We start from the raw sequence: 25191 nt of genomic DNA, 5'->3' as shown, positions 1-25191 counted from the left end.
ACAGAGGCACAACCAATTTGTGCCTTTCAAGGCAGTTCAAAGATGTAGCATAAAGTGTTCCGGAAGATTCTGGGAGACTTGCCAAGAATTTCTTTTTGGTCCCAAAAATCATCTGAGAGGTTGCCAATAGGGGATTTAAACAGGCAGGAAAATAACTTTAGACTGGAACACAAGCAAAGGAAGGCACAGGTTCACGTTGCATGGCATTATTCTTTCCAGGCTGGAGATGGCACTGCTGGTGACATGGAATGGATCTGCAAGTATAAGTGTCCCTGCTTAGGTGCTTTTGAGTCCGGAAATGGTTGCAATGTAACAGGATAGATGAGGTGAGGGAGAAGTGTGGTGTAGTTGTGGTAGGCTGAGGACAGAAAGAACGTCTAGGAACTAACCATTCACTTCTCTGTCCACTTTTGTATATCAAAGCCTTCTATGGACTACTGTAAACCCGTTACTATTCCCTTGGTTACTGTAACTATGAAGCAGCTTTGCTACTTGGCAGATTGCCAACAGAGGCCTACTTTACTTTGTAACCTTATAAAAACTCTGCTGGTAATAAAACCACACAACTTTTACCTCAGAACTTTAACCGATCTTATTTTTGGCTTATCTTTTTCATATACTTTCACACATTTCATAGACATGGGACAATTTTTTAACATAGAATTATCAAGGCTGTTTCTTCATAGTAGAATACAGGTTACAACACTAGGCCTGGAATGAAAAATACTGCCAGAACAGATACAATTCCCTGCTCACAGACAGCCTTGCAGGCTGGCATTAGACCAAGCAATGTAGTACTGACAGCCAGTGTAGCCTAATAGTTAACTGAACTAGGACTCCCAGACAAGCAAGGAACACAGCAGGGGATCTTGGGCCAATCATCCCTCCCACACTTAACCAAACTCTTGAAATTTTTCCTTAGCTCCAGGAGTTAGCACAAAATTTAGGTACCATACTCATTCTTCAGCTTTCAGGATTTTATATTTTAATGACCTAATTTTCAAATTATTGATACTACAAAACTTAACCCAATTATTCAGTTTCTTATACTATAAAGTTATGACGAAAGTGTTGTAGTACATAAATATGGGTTATCCCTGGTTATGACAACAAAAAACCAACCTAAACATAACATGTTATCCCAAATTTCTCATAACTTCATAATTGCTTTAAACGGCTAAATTTAATTGAATACTGAAGTTCCTATAGAAAATCAACTGTTTAAAAATGAATTCATCTATCACCACTGAATGTTGTGATCATATCTATCCTTCTATCCATCCATCCTAATGGTGGTAGCCTAATGGAGTTCTCCCATTGACTTAGGGGTGCATTCCATAAAACCTTGGCCCATTGCAGCTCAGTCAGCAACTCAGTCAGCATCTCTGGCCTCCCATTGCCTGGCTACCCTGCCCCAGCCTACTGTAGGCCCAAGAATGTTGAACAAACCACCAAAACAGTCTTACCAACAGACAGACACATCTCCAACTCTTCTCTGTTAACCAGCCTCACAAAAGGCTACCAGCACCTGACCTTTGCCACCCCGTAATAGCCCACACAGCCTCCCAAGCACACATAGCCACCAAAGGCCACAGAAATAGCCAGGGAGCTGCCACCACCATAATGCAACTAGGCGGCAAGGTCTGGCACCACTGGGAGCATTTCCTCAGAGGCCATAGCTGCTGCCTCTTTTCTCTTCAGCCCTCAGCCTCGCCCCTTGCTTGGCAACCAAGACTGCTTTTTTCAGTAAAGGCCTCAGGTGAATAGAATTCCATACAGTCCAACCCTCCAAAGCAGTTATTTTCTCCAGGATGGGGAGAGAGATCTGTTGTCAGCAGTTGTAATACCAGGAAATCTTCAGGCTCTACCTGGAGGTTGGCTACCCTAGTCCTCGCAGCACCCTCTGAGTGACATGACTTAACTAGGTGTGGCTGCCTGCTACTGTTCAGCAGCAGCCCCACTATAACAGCCAGTATGACTTAGCAGTTGCCAACTCCAGGCTGGCAAGTTCCTGGAGATATGAGGGCTGGAGCCTGGAGAAGGTGGGGTTTGAGGAGCGGTGGGACCTCAGACAGGCACAATGCCATAAACACCACCCTCCAAATCAGCCATTTCCTCCCAGGGAACCATTGTGCCAATCTCCAGGTGAGGGCTGGAGATCACTGAGTTACAATTAAGAACATAAGAGAAGCCATGTTGGATCAGGCCAATGGCCCATCCAGTCCAACACTCTGTGTCACACAGTGGCCAAAAAACCCAGGTGCCATCAGGAGGACCATCAGTGGGGCCAGGACACTAGAAGCCCTCACCCTGTTGCTACTCCCAAGCACCAAGAATATAAAACATTACTTGCCCCAGAGAATTCCAACAATACGCTGTGGCTAATAGCCACTGATGGACCTCTGCTCCATGTTTATCCAATCCCCACTTGAAGCTGGCTATGCTTGTAGCCACCACCACCTCCTGTGGCAGTGAATTCCATGTATTAATCAACCTTTAGGTGAAAAAGTACTTCCTTTTATCTGTTCTAACCTGACTGCTCAGCAATTTCATTGAGTGCCCACGAGTTCTCGTATTGTGAGAAAGGGAGAAAAGTGTTTCTTTCTCTACTTTCCCTATCCCGTGTATAATCTTGTAAACCTCTATCATGTCACCCCTCAGTCAACGTTTCTCCAAGTTAAAGAGCCCCAAGCGTTTTAGCCTTTCTTCATAGGGAAAGCATTCCAACCCTTTAATCATTCTAGTCGCCCTTTTCTGCACTTTTTCCAATGCTATATCTTTTTTGAGGTGCGGTGACCAGAATTGTATACAGTACTCCAAATGAGGCTGCACCATTGATTTATACAGGTACATTATGATACTGGCTGATTTGTTTTCAATTTCCTTCCTAATAATTCCCAGCATGACATTGGCCTTTTTTATTGCAGTTGCACACTGTCTTGACATTTTCAGTGGGTTATCTACCACGACCCCAAGATCTCTCTCTTGGTCAGTCTCCACCAGTTCACACCCCAATGTGTGGATTTTTGGCCCCAATGTGTATTACCTTGTACTTGGCCACGCTGAACCTCATATGCCATGTTGATGCCCACTCACCCAGCCTCAACAGATCCCTTTGGACTGGAGTGCCTCACAATCCTTTCTATTTCTTACCACCCTGAACAATTTAATGTCATCCACAAACTTAGCCACTTCACTGCTTACTCCCAATTCCAAATCATTAATGAACAAGTTAAAAAGCATTGGACCTAGTACTGAGCCCTGTGACACTGCACTGCTTAACACCTTCCACTGAGAAAATTGCCCATTTATACTCACTCTGTTTCCTATTAATTAGTCAATTTTTGATCCACAAGAGGACTTGTCCTTTTACCCCATGACTCTTGAGCTTACTCAGGAGCCTTTGATGAGGAACTTTATCAAAAGCTTTCTGGAAGTCAAGGTAAACAACATCTATTGGGTCCCCTTTATCCACATGTTTGTTCACCCCCTCAAAGAACTCAAACAGGTTAGTGAGACAAGATCTTCCCTTACAGAACCCATGCTGAGTCTTCCTCAACAATTTTTGTTCATCAGTGTGCCCAATTCTCTCTTTAATAACGGTCTCCACTAACTTTCCTGGTATTGAAGTCAGACTGACTGGCCTATAATTTCCCGGATCTCCTCTGGAACCCTTTTTAAAGATGGGGTAACATTAGCTACCTTCCAGTCCTCAGGAACAGAGGCAGATTTTAATGAAAGATTACATATTTTTGTCAGATCCACAATTTCACCTTTGAGTTCTTTCAGAACTCTTAGCTGTATGCCATCCGGGCCTAGTGACTTATCAGTTTTTGAATTGTCTATCAGTCGTAGGACCTCCTCTCCCGTCACCTCAATCTGACACACGTCTTTCAACACCCCTCCCAAAATCAGTGGTTCTGGAGTGGGCAAGCACTTCTATTCTTCCACAGTGAAGACAGGCAAAAAATGCATTCATCTTCAGCCATTTCCGTATCCTCTTTCAGTAATCCTTTTACCCCTTGGTCATCCAAGGGCCCCACTGCCTCCCTGGCTGGTTTCTTGCTTCTAATGTATTCGAAGAAATTTTTATTATTGGTCTTTGTTTTTTGCAATATGCTCCTCCTTGACCCTTTTTGCCTGGCTGATCATAGACATGCATTGTATTTGCCAGCCTGTGTTCCTTTTTATTAACCTCACTGGGAGTAGCTTTCCACTGCTTAAAAGAATCCTTCTTGCCTTTTACAGCTTCCATTACTTTGTTAACCATGCAGGTCTTTTTCTATACCTATTTGTGCCTTTCCTGACTTGCAGTATATATTTTATCAGAGCTTCTGGGATTGTAGTTTGCAATAGCCTCCAAGCTTCCCCAAGGGTTTTGACCCTATTTACCTTTCCTTTCAGTTTCCTCTTCACATGCCTCATCTCAGAGAAGTTACCCCTTTTAAAGTTAAAAGTGGTTGTGTTGGTCTTTTTGGGCAACTCTGTTTATACAAATGGTGAACTCAGTAACATTATGGTCACTGCTTCCAAGCAGTGCAATCACTTTTACATCTCTCACCAGATCATGGGCATTACTTAGGATCAAATCCAGGATCTCCTCTGGTAGGTTCCATGACCATCTGCTCCATAGCAGTGTCCAGAAATCTCTTTCTCCCGACCTGAACACATACTGACCCAATCAATGTGTGGGTAGTTAAAATCACCTATTATGACAGTTTTTACATCTAGCCACTATCTTTAATTCTTTCATCATTTTATAATCATCCTCTATCTTTTGATCTGGTGAGCAATAAATTCTCAGAGCTAAGCTGCCTTTTGGGCCCACTATTTCAGCCCAAAGCATTTCTAGAAGCAAATCTAATTATCTGACCTACTCAATCTTACTGAAGTGTATACGCTCTTACATACAGAGCCACTCCACTTCCAACTCTTCCCTCCCTATCCTTCTGATATAATTTATATTCAGGAATCACCGTGTCCCACTGATTTTCCTCATTCCACTAAGTTTCTGAAATACCCAGAAAGTCTGTATTTTCCTCCGACACTAAGCATTCCAATTCCCTGATTTTACCTTGGACACTTCTAGCATTTGTATATAAACATCTATAATTTCCCATGAAAGTTAGGTCCGCAACCTTTCTCCTGCTGCCTCGAGACTTTGCCAGGCAGTTCATAGTTAGCCACCATCTCAGGGGACAACTCTATTCCATTGCCTGATAGAAAAGTAAGAACATAAGAACATATAAGAACATAAGAGAAGCCATGTTAGATCAGGCCAATGGCCCATCCAGTCCAGCATTCTGTGTCACACAGCGGCCAAATATATATATATATATATATATATACACACACACACACACACTGTGGCTAATAGCCACTGATGGACCTCTGCTCCATATTTTTATCTAACCCCTTCTTGAAGGTGGCTATGCTTGTGGACGCCACCACCTCCTGTGGCAGTGAATTCCACATGTTAATCACCCTTTGGGTGAAAAAGTACTTCCTTTTATCCGTTTTAACCTGTCTGCTCAGCAATTTCATTGAATGCCCACGAGTTCTTGTATTGTGAGAAAGGGAGAAAAGTACTTCTTTCTCTACTTTCTCCATCCCATGCATTATCTTGTAAACTTCTATCATGTCACCCCTCAGTCGACGTTTCTCCAAGCTAAAGAGCCCTAAGCGTTTCAAACTTTCTTCATAGGGAAGGTGTTCCAGCCCTTTAATCATTTTAGTTGCCCTTTTCTGAACTTTCTCCAATGCTATAATATCCTTTTTGAGGTGCGGCGACCAGAACTGCACACAGTACTCCAAATGAGACCGCACCATCGATTTATACAGAGGCATTATGATACTGGCTGATTTGTTTTCAATTCCCTTCCTAATAATTCCCAGCATGGCGTTGGCCTTTTTTTATTGCAAACGCACACTGTCTTGACATTTTCAGTGAATTATCTACCATGACCCCAAGATCTCTCTCTTGGTCTGTCTCTGCCAGTTCACACCCCATCAACTTGTATTTGTAGCTGGGATTCTTGGCCCCAATGTGCATTACTTTGCACTTGGCCACATTGAACCGCATCTGCCACGTTGACGCCCACTCACCCAGCCTCAACAGATCCCTTTGGAGTTCCTCACAATCCTCTCTGGTTCTCACCACCCTGAACAATTTAGTGTCATCCGCAAATTTGGCCACTTCACTGCTCACTCCCAACTCTAAATCATTTATGAACAAGTTAAAGAGGATGGGACCCAGTACCGAGCCCTGCGGCACCCCACTGCTTACCGTCCTCCACTGCGAAGACTGCCCATTTATACTCACTCTCTGCTTCCTATTACTCAGCCAGTTTTTGATCCACAAGAGGACCTGTCCTTTTACTCCATGACTCTCAAGCTTTCTAAGGAGCCTTTGATGAGGAACTTTATCAAAAGCTTTCTGGAAGTCAAGGTAAACAACATCTATCGGGTCTCCTTTGTCCACATGTTTGTTCACCCCCTCAAAGAAATGTAACAGGTTAGTGAGGCAAGATCTTCCCTTGCAGAACCCATGCTGAGTCTTCCTCAATAACCCGTGTTCATCAATGTGCCTACTCATTCTGTCCTTGATAATGGTTTCTACCAACTTTCCCGGTATTGAAGTCAGACTGACTGGCCTGTAATTTCCCGGATCTCCTCTGGAACCCTTTTTAAAGATGGGGGTGACATTTGCTACCTTCCAGTCCTCAGGAACGGAGGCAGATTTCAATGAAAGATTACAGATTTTTGTTAGAAGATCCACAAGTTCAACTTTGAGTTCTTTCAGAACTCTCGGATGTATGCCATCCGGACCCGGTGACTTATTAGTTTTTAATTTGTCTGTCAGTTGTAGGACCTCCTCATTTGTCACCTCAATCTGACTCAGGTCTTTCAACACCCCTTCCAATATTAGTGGTTCTGGGGCGGGCAAACACTTCTCATCTTCCACGGTGAAGACGGAGGCAAAAAATGCATTCAGCTTCTCAGCCATTTCCCCATCCTCCTTCAGTAATCCTTTTACCCCATGGTCATCCAAGGGCCCCACTGCTTCCCTGGCTGGTTTCCTACTTCTAATATATTTGAAGAAATTTTTATTGTTGGTCTTTATGTTTTTTGCAATATGCTCCTCATAGTCCCTTTTTGCCTGCCTGATCACAGTCTTGCATTTGATTTGCCACTGTCTGTGTTCCCTTTTATTAATCTCACTTGGACTGGTTTTCCACCGCTTAAAGGAGTCCTTCTTACCTTTTATAGCTTCCATTACTTTGTTTGTTAACCATGCTGGCCTCTTCTTATACCTGTTTGTGCCTTTCCTAACTTGTGGTATGTATTTTATCTGAGCTTCTAGGATTATAGTTTTAAATAGTCTCCAAGCTTCCCCAAGGGTTTTGACCGTATTTACCTTTCCTTTCAGTTTCCTCCTCACATGCCTCCTCATCTCAGAGAATTTACCCCTTTTAAAGTTAAATGTGGTTGTGGCGATCTTTTTGGGCAACTCCCTATTTATACAAATGGTGAAATCAATAACATTATGGTCACTGTTCCCAAGCGGCGCAATCACTTTTACGTCTCTCACCAAGTCTTGGGCATTACTTAGGACCAGATCCAGGATCGCCCCACCCCTGGTAGGTTCTGAGACCATCTGCTCCATAGCACAGTCATTGAGAGCATCAAGAAACTCAATCTCTTTCTCTCGACCAGAACACATATTGACCCAATCAATCTGCGGGTAGTTAAAATCACCTATTACGACACAGTTTTTACGTTTAGCCGCTATCTTTAATCCCTCCATCATATTATAATCGTCCTCTCTCTTTTGATTTGGTGGGCGATAAACTCCCATAGTTAAATTTCCTTTTGGGCCCTCTATTTCAACCCAAAGCATTTCTAAAAGGGAATCTAATTCTCTGACCTCAGTCTTACTGGACCGTATATCCTCTCTGACATACAGAGCCACCCCACCTCCAACCCTTCCCTCCCTATCCTTCCGATATAACTTATATCCAGGAATCACCGTGTCCCACTGATTCTCCTCATTCCACCAAGTTTCTGAAATTCCCACAATGTCTATGTTTTCTCCCAACACTAAACATTCCAATTCACCAATTTTACTTCGGACACTTCGAGCATTTGCATACAAACATTTATAATTTCCCAGCTAACAGCTAACCCTTCATCTTTGAGATGAGTAATCCCGAACTAGAGAGATTTCATCTCCTGTCAGCTTTCCCCCAAGATTCAGTTTAAAAACTACTCTGCCATCTTTTTGATATTAAGTGCCAGCAGCCTGGCTCTCTCTTGGGACAAGTGGAGACCGTCTCTTTTGGTTTCCAGATGAGAGACATCGGCTCCCCTGGAGATGTGTGTGTGGGAGTGAATGCCTTCAATTGGGTGGGAAGCCAGCCAGGGTGGGGACACTCACCTAGAGCCTCTTCCTAGAGCCCATTGTATTTTCCTCCATGACAAGCCTTTATCCTAGTTAATATATAAACAAGTAACAGGAACTTTTCGCACATACATTTTTATGTCATAGCAAAACATTCAAATTTAAACTTTTGTACAACTAAGGATCACAGACACTACAGTGAAATAATTGCTGAAAATACTAGGTACCATGATAACCTGAGTTTTGTTGAGTCCTGGCCTAACCTACCTCACAGGTGTACTGTATGGTTAATATGCTACACCATTGTATGAAAAGGCTACATAATGCCAATCAGCCTTTTGAGAAAGCTCTCTGAAGACAAGGAGAAATATGGCTTCTAAGCAAACAAATTCAAGTGGGAAAGTGGTGTAAAGTGTTTTGCAGCAAGATACAAGAAAGAGTCTTGTGACACCTTAATAATTAATCGTCTTTAGAGGGCCAATAAGAAAACACAAGCAGGAAAGCATTCATCTTTGTGGTTTACTGCTAGGTAGTGGCTAATTTATTTCAGACTATTAACTGCAGAACTTGGCTTCACATTGCTAGTTTTCATATAGTTAGGCACTGATGCACATATCAAAAGGACATATCAAAATATGTCCCTCTGGGATGTATAATAATCTGAAGTAATTATTTGGCAAACTCACAAAGTAGGGGGAGATTATGGCAAGTGGAACTTCAAATCTGTGTTTTGGCACTTTGGAATTGACAGTCAAATCTGACTTTATAGAAAGCACTATTTTTAAAAAGAGGCTTCCCACAGAAGCAAAGCACCTAGCCTACAGTTAGTGTTAGATAAACATTCAAGATGAAGTGACAGTTAATTTCAGTTTCACTCTCTAGTTAGACAAGTACGTACTATTTGAATACACAATTGGTTATAACATTAAAACAGGTAACAGTGGTTTAAAGTATCATTTGCCTTACAGTTTTCCTCCCAAACAATTAAACTACTATTTTCTGATCAAATTTGAACTTCCTACTCTTAAACAAAACAGAAAAAAGATACATTTTCATTCTTTTATTAAGAATTATTAGAAATGTACATTAAAGGAACAACAGTATATCAAACCCTTGTTATTTCCTATACATCTTGAAAAAATCCTTCCAGAAATATAATCAGGCATGATCTCCCTGTTTGTGAAACAAAAATGCATATAGTTACCATTACATTTTATTGGAACCATTTTGTAAAGTTTGAATTTTCATAAAGCACTGCCTCAGGCAGGAAGAAAAAGCTAAAATTAACGAAGATTTACATGAAATGTAACTGAACAAAGTAATCCAGTTATTCCAGCTAAGAAAACATTCAAACACCACATTCCTAGTCCAATGAAGCATTGTTTTAAGAGCTTGCAGGTATAAACAGGCTAGGTCCAAAGGATGCAGACATGCTATACCAAAGCATGGCTGTTTTTGTGGTGAAAAGTATGCCCATGAAAGGTGGGGCAGTTTTACCCACTTCATAGGGACAGAACATTAATTTTCCATATCTATTGAAGGGGACAAGGTTAGAGAAACAGAAGTTTTGTAAGTTATTCACACTCTAACACCCTACGTGGACTGTGTGGCTGCTTTGGCATGGTTGATACTGGACCATTCTGCTCATATAAACCATGCAACTATACTCCTATGAGTATTTCATCTAATCAGGTATAAAGATCTTATTCCAGCTGCATGGTAGTGCTGCTAGATGCCCCTGATTCTTATTGCTATACCATTTTTAAGATCAAGCAAAGGACAGTCAGGGAAGGCTGGGGTTTGTTCCCCTTTCAAAGATCAGAGTTGGCAACTGTTCTGAGCTTTTCTCCTCCCTAACCCAGTGATACTAATGATCTGGGCAAGATAGTCAAACCTCACAATGAAACCCCATTAAGGTAACATTTCAGGTTTCTACTCTGATTAAATGCAATCCAACTATATAAGTACAGCAAATTAGTTAAGCGATGGGGACTTCAGTGGCTTTTCACAGAATGTTTCCTTCCTGTACATGGCTTAGGGTTGCCAAGTCCAATTCAAGAAATATCTGGGGTCTTTGGGGGTAGAACCAGGAGCAAGGTTGTGATAAGCATAACTGAACTCCAAAGGGAGTTCTGACTATCACATTTAAAAGGACAGGACACCTTTTTAAATGCCTTCCCTCCACTGGAAATAATGAAGGATAGGGACACATTTTGGGGCTCAAAGAATTGGACCCCCTGGTCCAATCTTTTTGAAACTTGGAGGGTGTTTTGAGGAGAGGCACTGGATGCTATGCTGCAAATTTGGTCCCTCTACCTCAAAAAACAGCCCCCCCCACCCAAAATACCCACAGATCAATTCTCCATTATATCCTATGGGAATTGGTCTCCATAGGGAATAATACAGTGCCCAGCAGACATTTCCCTCCCCCCACCCCCGGTTCTGATGACCCTGAAGTGAGGGAAGGGCCTCCAAACTGGGGGACTCCCTGTCTCTACCTGGGGATTGGCAACCCTAACATGGCTACATCTTGTGCAAACACTAGACTCCCACTCTGAAGCAATTATCTGGACCTTGTTAAAATCCACAGGTCCCTAACTTGGATAGCTCAAACTGGCCTGATTGTGGAAGCTAAGCAGGGTCAGCCCTGGCTCATACTTGGATGGAAGACCACCAAGGAAGTTAAAGGTCACTATGCAGTGACAGGCAATGGCAAACCACCTCTATTATCTCTTGCCTTGAAAACCCTATGTGATTGCTGTGAGTTGGCTGCAATTTGATGATATTTTTGACCACCATCAAAATCCACTTGCAGGGTAGTCAGGCTGAGCCATTTGTTTGATTATCTGGTGCTGTATAGCAGCTTTCATCTGCAAGAATTCTACCTGGTATATATTCATATAGTATAATTAAAACAAGGTGATTCTCAAATGATATTCTTACTGAAGCTTATCCCACTAATATTTTGATGTGTAAAAACAATATGCATTTCATGACCATTGTCATCCCAAACGATTGCTTGCATGCCATGCTCTTTATAATCAAATACATACAGTTCACTCCCTACTGCAGAAATACCAAGGTTACAGACTACCAGTCATTGAATGGGGGAAGAAATGGAGATGGTGGTAGGCATGCAAAAAGGTATTTCCCCCCAGCTGTTGTAATAGCAGTCTAAATTTTCCTTGTATTGGGGGAACTTTATCAAGCAGCACTGTATTTTAGTACCATCAACTCCTTCACAGCTACTTCTTGCAACATGTTTTATGTGCCGCTCCTAATTTAAGGAGGAATCCAGTTCTCATTGGCTCCACTAAGTTAGCTGACACCTAGCAAATTACATGGAAGAAAACCAAAAAGGACAACACTGAAAAAAAGAGCTAGCATGCCAAACTGAAAACTGCTCTAGCAGCAACTCAGTATGAATTTAAGATGTAAACATGTTTTTAAGCTGGTTCTCAAGATAGGATGCCCTAAACCACCAAACAACAAACCTCCTCAAACCCTGATTCCAACAATACCCACAATGTACACAACAGATTCCTTGACAACACACACATATATACTCTGGAACATTTCAATCAGTCAAACTGTATTTTAATAAGGGAATTTCTTGAACCACTGTAGGTATTACCTACCTCTTTTGGTGCTTTACAAATTCTGTTCTGAATTGGAAAAATCATAACATACACTTAAGCATTAGAGAATATCTAACAACAGATATGGTATTACTTTTATCTTCAAATCCTCAAACAAACTTCATAACATTTTTGGAATGGGCTACATCACAACTGTAAAGCTGGAAGGAATGAAAAACTGAATTACTGATTTTTGGCAAGTGAATTTTGATTAATGTTCAAAACATTTTCAAAGATGCTAAAAATAAGGTGGCCCCCTTTTCAGTTAAAATGTTTTTAAAAGTTGCACATAAACATTATGGTAGCAATAATCAAAAAGCATTGATTTTATTTTTTGTTGTTAACAGTAAGAATTCTGGTGCTGAAGGACTTTCCAACGTAAAAAGCAGTTCTCTTTGGGGATATTAGTCAATTAACTTAATAAAGTTTTGTTTTAAGAGGATTTTTCTTTCCTGCTACGAGGTGAGTCTGCTCCATTTGAGGTCAATGCTCCATTTATTCCATTTTCTACAAATAAGAAAATACATTTAGGGTTAACTTTCCCGCAGACATCAAAATCTAAAACCAAAAATGCTTATACCCCTTTTTTTTAAACAGAAGGTATCACATTAGAAAGTCTAGCTTCAGAATAAAGATTAGGGGTAGAAAACTCTCTTCTCCCCCTTGCACTATGGGCTCAAGAAGGCAAATAGATGACCATCTCTTGCTGAGCCCAGTTAACTCTCCTTGTCAGGATTCAAAGCGATCTGGGCTCTGTGAAGGTCAATGGAAGCCAGCTTAATTCTGATGAATGGACAGGAGGCCCTTACTCTCCTTCATTTCTCCCTTACTTGTTAAGAGGGGCTAACATTTAAACAGCCAGTTTTTAGATTTTTTTTTTAAAAATAGTTGTTTTGTTAAACAGTTTTTACATCTATACTCTACACATCTGTACACACTTGGAAACTACTTTGTATAGTGCTAGAAGACCATGGAAAGATCACTTGTGATCACGTGGGGAGCAGAAAAGGCCTTTTTATCCTTAGGGACTGCTCATTACTGCAGCATGTAAAAATGAGTAATCCCCAACAAAAGAGATATCGATGTTCACCCAGGCAAAGCCTAACATTAATTTGCTATAAATATTTTTGGTCAAAAGGTTTTTGCTGTGTGTTTCATCTGCTTAGAACCCTACTCTTAGCCCTTCCCCTTTCCGAAAGTGGAGAATAAGCTACTGAAGCACAAACCTCTTTCTTTTTTGGATGGCCTGCCTTTAGTTGTCACAAACTTCTTCTTTACTGGTTGGGGAGGGGAGGAATGTTCTCTCCATCTTCTTAGCTGAAAATTAATGAACTTCCACATCATAAAGGCCTGAGTTAAACAGATGGAAGCCAACACACTGATTCTACAAATGAAAGAGAAACTATTAGAATGTTGGAAAGTATCTAAATTAAAAAAAAAAAAAAAGCTCAGGAAAACTGTTTTCACTCGGGAGGAATTTTGTGAAAGACCATTTTAAAATCTCTATCACTGGAAAAAACAAGACTGTAGCATAAGAAAACCTATGGTATGCCAACATTAGACAATTATATGATAAGAATGCAAACCATTAAAAGCATGTTCTGACTCCACCATAATGGGGAGTTCTCCCTGTCCCATGCAATAGCCAAGCCATGCTGTTATGAAACAAGATAACATCTCATGCTCTAATCAGCAGTGCGACATTTATGATACTCCGAGGGCCAGTTCTTCTTTATGTATTATACTATGGAATAAATAATTGAACACAAAATATTCTTCACTATACCACACTGGAATATAGTATATGTACAGCATATAATATTACGACAGAGTACTTCCAGAAATGGTACTGTTTTCTGATTGCAGAGTCTACAGAAACTTAATCTGAAATCAAGACCAGACTCTTTCAGGACATCTGTAGTGTTTTGGATGAATGGAACTGGCAATGGCTGGAGGACAAAAAGCTGAATATTTTAAAAACAGGGGTGTCGGCCTCATTTGTTAGGAGGGCTGGATCTGACAATGCTCTGACCCTGGGAAAACAATGAAATGGTATTGCAAACTTCTCTCCCCCCACTCTACTCAGATAGGCAATGGCTTTCCAGCGTAATTATCCCCCTTTAGCTGTGGGTTCCCAAGTTAGAATACTTACTAAGCATCAGTTCTCATGTCCACTTAGCAGAGACAAGTTGGCTCAAAGCACCAACCCTTATTTGTAAGGACACAATTCCAGGAAGCATGAGATTCAACCGGTTATAGGAACGCTGAAACTGCACAAAATTGCAAGGAAAATGTGGAATGGTTTCTGGGCCCTAGCTATCTGGGCACAGAAACCTTAATGGAAAATCCACTCCGCATTTTCTTTGCAGCTTTGTTTCATGCTGCAGCCAGACAAGGCAGAAAAGGCAGGGAACTTCAGCAGCCTCAGAACTTCAAAGGGGAAGGACAGGAGGGGGAGGGAGGAGAATAGAGCTGGGCGGGGGGGGGGCTGATTAAAGCCCTGGGTTGGCTGGTTCTGGCCTGTAGGCTGGACATTTGACACCCCTGTTTTAAAGGACAAAGTCTGATTAAAATTAACATCAGTGCAGCAAAGCCTGTGGAATAAGACTTTTCCACAACATCCCTCCTGCTGCAGTCCACTGAAATACTGTTCCTGGGGTTAGTGATTCATCACTATTCCTCCCCCTGCCAATGAAAGTGCCTCTGTACTAGTTTAAGTACCATCCTGTCAACCAAACAGCATCTTTGCATCCAATCCATAAACCTGTTATGACCAATACTTCCTCTAAGTCATGACCAATAATCTAAGCTGAGGAGTCCTGTGAGCAAAAATTCTACTTTGTAAACTACTGGCATTAAAGTTGTGAGCTACTGCATAAATTAGTTTGTTATGGGGCCATTCTTCCTAAGACAAACATGTGTGAGCCAGAGGTTAAAAGAACTGTGAGCTAGCTCAACTAACGCAACTTAGAAGGAACACTGGTCATGATACTGACTAGCATCTACTGGCCACAACAATCATAGATTGGCCGAAACCAGATTTGTTTTACAGAATACAGGGCAAAATCTACACATCACTAATCTAATACTTTCATAGTATGAATGCTTGGATAGCTAATCCATCCCAATAATCTAAATTTACTGTTATACATCCCAAGCCAGCAAAATCCTGTATAAAAACTGATCATTTACCCAACTTATCCATTATCCAGGCATTCTGCAAGACCTACCCACATAAGTTTGGTCATATTCTAACAAGACAATTAAAACTAGTTTAGACAAAATAATCATTATAAACCAAGAGTCAACGGAACCTGAATCTCAGCCCAAAAACTGATTCAGAGTGGGTTTCTCTGTTTGTTTTCCCTGTGGACCGGAAATGAATCTGAATCTAAAGTGTCTTTGCCTTGAATTTCAGCTGAACTTTTACACCCACAAAAAGGTGAGTTTGGTTCATATTCAAAGCCACCAAGCAATTTTAGGCTTGAGTTCAGCTCTGATTCACAAGGCGGAAAAAAGTTCCCTCAACAGGTTTTTGGGCTAGGGAGGAGGTTCAGATTAACGACCTGTTTTAAAGAACTTGAGGTTTAAAGAACCACCATTAGTTCAATCCAGCAGCATTCATTTAGCTTAGCATCTTTTCCACTGTGAGTAGCTATGTGTCTTGCTTATGTTTTCTCTGGAAATAAAAATACTGTAGCCCTCCAGCAAGAGGTACATTGCCTCTGAACACAGAGCTCACATTAATTAAGGATGGTAACAGCCAACAATAAACAATATAGCTCTGCGCTCTACCTGACTGGTAGCACATTGAAGTTTCCAGAACTAACATCCAATGTTTGATTCTCTGCTCGAGCAAGGCCAAATCCAACAGTGAGGACAGAAAGAATCAAGGTCAGAAGTCTTCCCAACACAAAAAGAATTGCCCAAAGTGAAAACCTAGAAGGAAGAAGCAAATCCATTTGATCACTGTACAGTTAATCCATCAAAATACTTAGTTTTTAAAATCACAGTGGTATTCAATAGAGTTTTTATTGAACTGAAAAATTACCACCTACGGTATGTAGGTAAGTGGCATTTCCAGAAGCCAGTAACATCCTGGGCACATTTTTATGTGATAAATTATATTTCACATACTTACCCTTTTTGGTATTTTTCATCACTGAAGTAAAACAGTCTAGAGATGTGGAAGAGAAATTCCACAAAGTAATGCAACACAAGGAGAACCAGCCCAAGATGGGTCAAACTGTTAAAAGAAGAAAAACCAAGTATGCTGATAACTGGTCAATAATTGGTTTTCACTTGCCTATTTGCATTCAAGTTTCAAAACTTTTAATGGCATAATAAAATAATGAATTAAAAAAAATACAAACAGGATCTAAAATGAAAGAAACAATTAAGACAATGTCACCAAGAAAGAATACTTAAAAACAGAATTGATCAGATGTTCATTGCCTTTTTCTGAATATATAAAGACCCTTATATAGTACAATAGCAAAATACTCAGCCACTAATGCAGTCAAACTGGCAGATTTATCTGTAAGTAAATACTGGGTAATTCAATTTATCTGTACTACAATTACTTCACTGAAGGCTGAGTTAATGAAATTAGATACATGCATTCAGGGCACAGTTCCAGCCAGTTTGACCCCTGTGTATATTTTGAAAAATGTCAGGCAAGGTGTAACCACAATAAAAAGTATAGCTTGACAAGATCCAACTGAAACATACTATACTTTGGGGTGAGCACGAACAGGAAAAATGGAGGTTCATGGTTTTCATGAACTGTGAACCATGAATTTCTCCATGACATGAACTAGTCTGTGCTTCCGGAATGCCTTTGGAGCCCACACAAACATTCCAATTAACCTCATGATCTGCCTCATGGAGGTCCATGAGCAGATCATGGGAGATACGTTCTCTCGAACCCCTAGTTTGTGAACCATGAACCAGGGTTCATTTGTCAGTCTGTGCCCATCCCTAACTATACCCATTTATGACGTACGTCCTGTTTTATGTTTAAGGTTCAAACACTCATCTTTTGTCAAAGATGAAGAAAGGCAAAAATATACTGTAATGCAGCATTTGTTTATGATATTAAGACTGCTGTGGAAATTTCAGGCAGATTTTAATATCAATATTCAAACATGAGCATGATTCCTACACTTGCTTTCAATACCTCCACTGTAATGTGACACCTTCCTTGTGACCTCCCTTTAGACCTAAGAGAGCCCAATGAAACTAGGTAAGTTTCCCACATAATTCTGTCTCAAATTTCAGCATCCACTCAATTTCTGTGTTTTGTTTATTTACTGAAAGAGAGGGAACGGGAGAAATATAAGATACTTAAGTATTCAAAAATTACACATATTTAATAGCATTACAATTATTAATTATCACATATGTACCTTACACTTTGTACACTTTAATATGCTTTGAAATGTGTCCAAAGCACTTACTTTAACAGATAAGCTCCTGTAATATGGAAAAGATACAGTCCAATATAAACAAGCTGGCGAGGAATGTCTTCCTACAAAAAACAATATATACATTTTAAAAAGCACAACAGGGAAACATCAATATAAAGGCTATTGCCAGTTGCTGGATATTGTCCAATCACCACAATCTTTATTTGTATTTATTCTACTATTGTCTACAGATCACTCTGACATTTTTAGTAGCATGGAACCTTGCCAAATAGCTAATCCATCAATGTTTGTTGTACTCAGACTTTTAAAGTATAATGGATTCCAATTTTAAGATATTTTCATGATCTGCTTCTACCCTGAGTTTTGCTTTATGATTATCATCTTAGGCTTGTTGAGTGTTTTATTTACTATTTTCACATTTTCATTTTTGTGATGTTAATGCATTTTTAAAAACTTTGTCAGCCACCTTGAGCAGGCCTCTGGAAAGGTAGTATATAAAGTTTCAAATACATCAAATGAATATTCACAAGACCGCAACTTTTCCCTGCCTTTGCAAAGGCAAACATATAAAACACCAGAGAAAACAATTAATGTTCAAAGTTAAAAGACAAGCACAAGGCAGAATTAAAGAACACAGAATCTCAAAGCACTGTCATCTGTGAATAGACTGGTTGTAACCAGCTACTTTAAAATAGTTTCCAAGTTCCTGTTCCTCTTTACTAGCTAGATAAATAAGAATATTTGTGTAGGCTTACTTTTTTTGTCTTCTGAAAGTAGAGTTCAGGAAAGGCATGGAACCAGTATGCCAACTGTGAGATGTAGAAAAACTTCATTTGAAACCTGCATAACACAGTAGGAATATTTAAAATTCAAATTAAGTATTTCATGCAAGAGTGCATTAACATACGAGATGTTACACTGAAAACTCATCTGAAACATCTCATGAAATTAGCAGATTCAAGAGTGATGGTATGGTGGCCACAGAACACCAAATTCAGAGATAATGAATTTTTGGAGCGTACATTATAAAAACAAGGAAATGTACTTTCTCTATCATCTTAATACAGTTACCTGAATACCTTGAAGCAGTTTATTTGATTAAATGGGAGGGGGAGAACATCAACAAACACTATGGTACTTACGGCATCATTGTATGTGGGTAGTCTCTCCAGAGTGAAGTTGGATCAGATACATAATTCTCCTGAAATTCCAAAATATTGAGACTTTTTATTGGCATATAAGACAGACTCTCCTGTCAAATGCCTTAACTAAATAGCAACTACTTCTGTGTTCCCCAAGTGACAGAGAACAGAACATTTCAAAAACCAACACACAGAACAGGAGACTGCAAGACTTTAGTTTAATCAGACCAGCTCCCAGACTCATATATAGGTAAGAACACCATACAAAGTTTGGCTCAAGAAGAATCCTTTCAGCTACTAATAATGCTGACCCAATCCCAGTCTCTCGCTTTCTAGGCTGTACCTGCAATCATTAAGTCTCACGTCCCTTTATACAAATGAGTATCATTGCACTATTTTTGATACAGTTTGGATCAGTTACAAGATGAACTAGGGTTAAAACAGACTAGAATTAAAACTTGCAAATCAGTTTATTCCAGGTATATGAAGTGAGATACTCACAGACACAAGAATGCTGGTCCCCCAAACACAGGAAAAAAGGTAGAATGCACTGAGTTGTCCAGATTCATTGAATTTGCTATGCTTTGTTTTGGAAAAGTGCATTCGCCTGTTAATTTTCTAAAAGAAAAAGTTATTTAGGTTACTGATATTCATGAAAACTTTCATTATATGTTCGTTAAGAACATGCCAGGTTCTCATTTTCAGTTTCTGAAGTCTACAAATGCATCTATGCAATCAATCATCATAACAGTAACAAAGTCTCAAAAGACAATACTTACATCTAACACATATTCTTGAATAATAGCATGTATAATTATTGCTACCAACATATAGAAGAAAACAGTAGCCAGATCTTTGATGCCATAGTGATAGAGTGTGACTGTTTCCATAGGCTGTTCTTCTATTAAAAAAGAAAATAAAAGTATATAGTCATAAAAAGGTTACTTTAACTTCACTTTTTTTCCAATTTACACCTGGAATTGAGGAACAATAAATTGTTAGCATTTTGTACTAAAAAATAATGCTACAAAATATAGTCCATGTTCTTTATTTCTAGTTAGCAAACAGCACTGTTAATAAGAATATGACCGTCCATGTTGTACCTTATGATATTAAAACAAACCCTTTGCACTTTCAGACACCACATTCAAAATCTGGTTTAGGTCCTACAGCAGCATAAAGTTTACTTCTAGATGAAAGCAACTGATACTGATGCCTAATATTTGCTACAGAGTCCACAGGCTACAAAGCGAATAAAGGTAAAGGTAGTCCCCTGCGCAAGCACCAGTCATTTCTGACTCTGGGGTGACGCTGCATCACGATGTTTTCATGGCAGACTTTTTATGGGGTGGTTTGCCATTGCCTTCCCCAGTCATCTACACTTTCCCCCCAGCAACTCATTTTACTGACCTCAGAAGGATGGAAGGCTGAGTCAACCTTGAGCGGGCTACCTGAGCCCAGCTTCTGCCGGGATCGAACTCAGGTCATGAGCAGAGCTTAGGACTGCAGTACTGCAGCTTAACCACTCTGCAACACTGAGCTCTTACAAAGTGAATGGGTTGGATCAATAAACTGTGAATGAAGTACAGTGGAACAGAATTTATATGACTGATCTTTCCTCCTTCCTGCAGCCTCCCACAGCCCCACAAAAGCTGCTTCTAAGATGGGGTACCTATCCTTGTGAATATTCAGAATGCAGTAACTCAATTTGCAGTGACTCCTAACCCTGGTCAAGACTTCAGCTCTGTGTCAAGTATGACACATCTGGATCAAAATCAGTCTTGTTACTAACCAACTGCCACTTTGAACCAGAACATCTGCTGTGATATTTCTTCATGCCTTTCATGATTTGAAGTTAATTAGAGTGTTAGAACAGTATCTGGGGGAAGTCAGGTTCAAATCACCACTTTGGCATGAAGGTTGCTGGGTGACCTTGGGCTAATAATACATTCTCAGCCTAACCCACCTCACAGGATTGTCAAAAATATAATGAAGAAGGGCACAGGTCAATGTACACTACACTGAGCTCCTTTGAGAAAGAATAAAAATTCACTAAATTAGCCACTGGGCTAATGCAACATCTGGCACATCATCTCATGAGAAGATACCTGTTGGTGCAACAAGCAATAGAAATGGTAATTGCCAGTATGACAACTCAACATACTAGCAATGTAGGAATGTCCTACTTTATAGGACAAACATCCAAGTATCTAAACTGAACTTTACCTGTAGCAGAAATAGTAACATTGTATTGAAGTGTAACGAAGACAACAGCTGCTTTTGCTGTAACCTGAAACAAAATAAAGCAGAATAAGCTATTACTGTAGATAAACAAATGTACTGTGTCTAAGACACAGAAGCAGTACCCACTGAAATAAAATAAACTGGCTTTTATTTTTAAACCTATATAAACTGCATATAACCATAGATTCAATTTGGCTAACTAGCTAAAATGCAAGAATACCGAACACAGGATTATAAGAAACAGCTGACATAACACTTTGGTATATTTTAGTAGAATACCCAATAGTCTAGAACAGCAGTTAAATGCCCAGCTCACCATTCCAAAGGTATGTATAAAAACGCCTGTTGACCTTTAAACACCTGCCATTTGTGGCCAAAAGAAACACGTCCATAAGCTTCTTTACCACATCACGTGGAAGCAATCTTTGCTTGCCATAAGAGAACCAGACAAGAGGTTCACATGATCACAGCAGCCAAATAACTGCAGGGAGTATATTAATTACTGATCATTGTGCAACGCTGGTTAATTTCAACCAGTACTTCATAAAACATTGTACAAATATTTATTCCCAAGTTATCTTATGTCTGACTAAATTCAGCATCAGGATATCATTCACAGGTGATCCGACGCAGGTTCAACACCAGAATTTGCAAGCTCTTTTAAAAGTTACTGTTAATGAAGGACATGCAAAGATCAAATCACCAGTTCAGTTTACTGCATTAAACTTTATTGCTACAAAGTGTACGTGTAGTACAAAGCAGCAACAGGAGGTGCAAACTTTTTACACAGAGCTACCTCTCCCCCAACCCCAACAGCTGTCATGAGTTTCTAGCACCAAGAGCAACTGGTAACATCCACCTAGTGAGGGAAGAAAAGCTACAATGAGGCTTTGTTGCAAAGTTATTTTTAATTGTCCATCTTTAATTTTTCAAGCTCCCTAACAGTATTCATTAGGCTAAAAAAATGTACAGTACAAAAATGAGAAAAATGGGTGTGTGGAAGAAGAACAACATGGTTGCAGGAGAGAGAATTGGTCTTTTCAGTTTGCAGAGTAAACTTTGCAGTTCACAGTCTCTTCAAAGGGAATATAAGATGTGTTGCAGACTTATTAAAAGCACATCAATTTCTCCTGCTGTGCAGAACTTTCTGAAAGTATAATAAGAGATAGGGCTCTAGTACTTCTGCAACAAGACTTTAAAGTTTTGTTTTCAGATCTTTAACACTGGAACGGTTATACATCTGCTTGCGGTGGGGGGGGGGGGGACAATACATAAAGATTGAAGACGGAAGCCTTCCATAACCTTCCTCCAGATATATATTAGGTACCCAGATGTGGGAGTCATTTTACTGTTTTCTCACAGATCCAAGGGTGTTTTTTCCTTTTAACATAAGACTGTAAACCTGAGCCTCCACATGCACTTTTTGGGGGATGGGGGATGTGCTGGGCATGGGAGACTTCCCGGCTGTATATGCAGCCTACAAAACCCCTTCAGTCCACTGAGAGTTCTCAATGTACACGTCACCGCCCACTTCATCTTCCCCGGAGCCGTGGGGAGAGGAGGGGCCGTCTGCCGCAGCGCCCCATGGGGCTTGTAGTTCCGCCACTGGTACACAAAGGACGGGGGGACGCCTCTCAGCCCTCCCCCTCCAGCCCTGGCAACCCGAGACCAGCCTGCTCTGCTCCCACTGCACACTTCTCCCCCCAACACGCCTTCCCGCCCCCACGAGCTTCGAGCCGGCCAACCCTCCTCGCCCTCCCCGTAGTGCTTGCGCTCCGAGTGCCACGTAACCTTGCCGAGACCAGGAACTGCTCGGCAGGCAGCCGTACACGGGAAGGAGGGAGGCGTGCGTGGCGTGCAGTCCTTTTGCAAGGTTCAAGCTACGGCTGTGCCCAAAGCAAACCGGCTGAGCCTGACCTCTCCCTTCTCACGTTCCAGCCTTGCCCTCTCCCCCACGACGTGGAGGATACAGCTGAATGGAGGCACTCTTTAGAGGGGAAGCAGGAGAGGAGGCAGAGGGCAGGAATGAAGCGGCTCTTGCAGCCCAACAGCAGAGAGGCTGACTTCAGGCCCGCGGGAGGGAGGGAGGACGGGCAGCGGCAGCCCGCGGCGCTGGGCAAAGGGGGATGCTGCCGGCAGGCTGATGCACTACTCTGAGAAACGGGCTCCGGTGGGAGAGAGATAAGACGCACGAGAAAGCGGCCAGATGGCCGGGCACGGGAAGAGAGGTCGCGGAACCTCTGGTCCGCCCCGTCTCCCCAAGCTTTCCCGCTCCAAGGCGCTCACGCCCCTTCCCCACTCCAGGCACTATCTTGAGGCAGGACGTGTGGACCCAGACGCCCGCAAGCCAGAGCTGCACGCTTCACTCACTCAGGGACAGGCGGCGTGAGAAGAAGGTCCCTGGGGGCGACCGCGGGCACGAGAAGTGAGTTGACTTTTTGTTCCCAACTCGCTGGAGAGGAAGGGGCAGGTCGCCGGGAGCCCCGCATCTGCTCTTTTCACTCTCCCCCACCGACCCTGCTGCCTCCCCCTCATCGGGGTCCTCCAGCCCTGGCTCCGAAGGGGGGCGGGAATGCCTCACCTCGAACATAAGCCCGAGCAGGAAGACCATGGCCATGCAGAAGACGATGTCCGCGTGGTTCTGCACGATGAACTCATGGCTGAGCACGGGAGGGTTCTTGTTGCTCTTCTTGCGGATCCCCATGGCGGGCACAGCAGAGGGCGGCCACCACAGCCCCGCTCGCGCTCTCTGCGGCGGGGCCCGGGAGGAGGAGGAGGAGGAGAACGAAGCCCAGGCGCCCGCTCCGCCTCTCCCCCAGCAGCAGCAGCCGCCGCCTTCGCTAGAAACCTCCACTCCTCGTTTCACATCTCCCCGCCCCAAGACAGAAGCTTCGCCCCATTGCCATAGCCTCTGAGAAGCCGACAGCGCCACCAGCTGCCCAAGAGGACCAATTGGGAACGTGACGTTATTATGCTGCTCAACGGCTTGCACGCAATAATAGGCGGGACGGCGGGCGCCGCTTCACGCCCCGCCTTAAGCCAATCACGGAGCGCGTGTGTGGACGTTTAGCCAAGGAGTCACCCTCGCTTTACCATAGAGAGAAGGCCAGATTGGCACACAGACAGGCCGGCTAGCTTCCGCTTTGATTTGGGATCTCCATTTTACAGCATCTGGGTGGCAACTCTCCAGTGCGGCTGCAGCTGTGGGGGGAGGAGGGGATGGCAATCTACTACCATAGCTCCAACGCAAGGTATTTAGGTGTGTGTGTGGATGCATTATCGCCCTTGGTTTGTTTGCAACATGAACAAGTGAACGTTTCAGGCGACTTAGTGAAATGAAATTATCGAATTATTTTTGTAGCCATTTACTGTGTAACTTATGTTAATTTTAGCGCCGTAATTATCAACCAATAAAAGTAGCTTTAAACAACCTTTTCTTCCCCATAGCGTTGAATCCTTTCCCCTTCAACACCCGCACTGTGCCTTTACAGGTCTCCCAACTAGGCTATGTAAAAAGTGTATTTTTTTAAAAAAAGTTCAAACAATATTTCAAAATACAGAAATATACACAGAATCATATACAGAATTGTATGTAAATGTATAAACAAACAAGATCAAGCCCACCCAGTCACCCAAAAACAACTAAAGAGATTACAAACAGCAATCAAGGAACACAAACGAATGTCAAACCAGCATACATTGTTCATTTGAACCAAAATGTGAAAAAGAACCTGGTAAAGGGGAGCACTTTATTAAAATATTAGACCTCTGTTTTAAAGACCTCCCATCCAAATTATAAGTAATTTTATTTAAAATAAAATACTCCCAACACTTATTCAACCAAACTTTGCTTCTGTGGAAGGTCAGGACTTCAAGTAAAAAGTGTATTTTACAAATTCAGCCACCACTTATATTCATACAGCACAGCAGAAAGAAGATCCCATGTGTACAAAAGAGGGTTGAAATGCTGGTGACAGTTGTTAAAGCTTTTCATTAGAGACACATTCTCCAAAAGGCATTGTAAGATACTTTCACCCTTGTAGCCATGTTATTATTTTCACTGCTATGGACAGACTAAGTTCATTAGCACTTTAAAGACTAATAAAAGTTGTGGTAGGGTATGAGTTTTTATGAGTTACTGCCAACTTCAGATACTGCTAGAATGGGCAGTGACTCATTAAAGCTACCACTGATTTTGTTAGTCTTTAAGGTGCTATTGGACTCTTCTACCACTAGCAGAAAGTCACTTTGATTTACCATCACATGCCCCTCCTCTACAACAATTCAGTACTCCCCAGACTGTGCTTTTCAAGAGTAAATATAGGGATAACAGTGGA

The 25191-nt window shown here is 41.6% G+C and overlaps 1 protein-coding gene across 1 annotated transcript; it reads right to left on the bottom strand.

Annotated features, from left to right (window-relative positions):
* Positions 1–9446: 9446 nt before the first annotated feature.
* Positions 9447–23790, bottom strand: TRAM1 (translocation associated membrane protein 1). Its single transcript, XM_060243656.1, has 11 exons — positions 23436–23790; positions 20837–20900; positions 19390–19511; positions 19112–19228; positions 18611–18669; positions 18224–18308; positions 17499–17569; positions 16181–16285; positions 15835–15978; positions 13266–13423; positions 9447–12546 (listed from the first exon to the last, which is right to left on the bottom strand). Exons 1-11 carry the CDS (start codon positions 23556–23558, stop codon positions 12473–12475), a joined length of 1122 nt encoding a protein of 373 aa, XP_060099639.1. The 5' UTR covers positions 23559–23790; the 3' UTR covers positions 9447–12472.
* Between the last annotated feature and the right edge of the window lie 1401 nt (positions 23791–25191).

The sequence above is a fragment of the Heteronotia binoei genome, chromosome 7, assembly GCF_032191835.1.
Source record: "Heteronotia binoei isolate CCM8104 ecotype False Entrance Well chromosome 7, APGP_CSIRO_Hbin_v1, whole genome shotgun sequence".
NCBI lineage: Eukaryota > Metazoa > Chordata > Lepidosauria > Squamata > Gekkonidae > Heteronotia > Heteronotia binoei.
Note: the sequence above shows the minus strand (reverse complement) of the source record. Positions and strands in the feature narration are given on the sequence as shown.

Bases quoted from the DNA above. Each gene is read 5' to 3' on its own strand.
- TRAM1 (XM_060243656.1), bottom strand. From the start codon at position 23,558: ATGGGGATCCGCAAGAAGAGCAACAAGAACCCTCCCGTGCTCAGCCAT. The intron at 17,570-18,223 runs GTAAGCCTACAC...TGTTTTTTGTAG, and splicing joins ACTTTCAGAAGACAAAAAAA to GAAGACATTCCTCGCCAGCT. The intron at 13,424-15,834 runs GTAGAGCGCAGA...TTTCATTTGTAG, and splicing joins TTCAATGTGCTACCAGTCAG to AATCAGTGTGTTGGCTTCCA.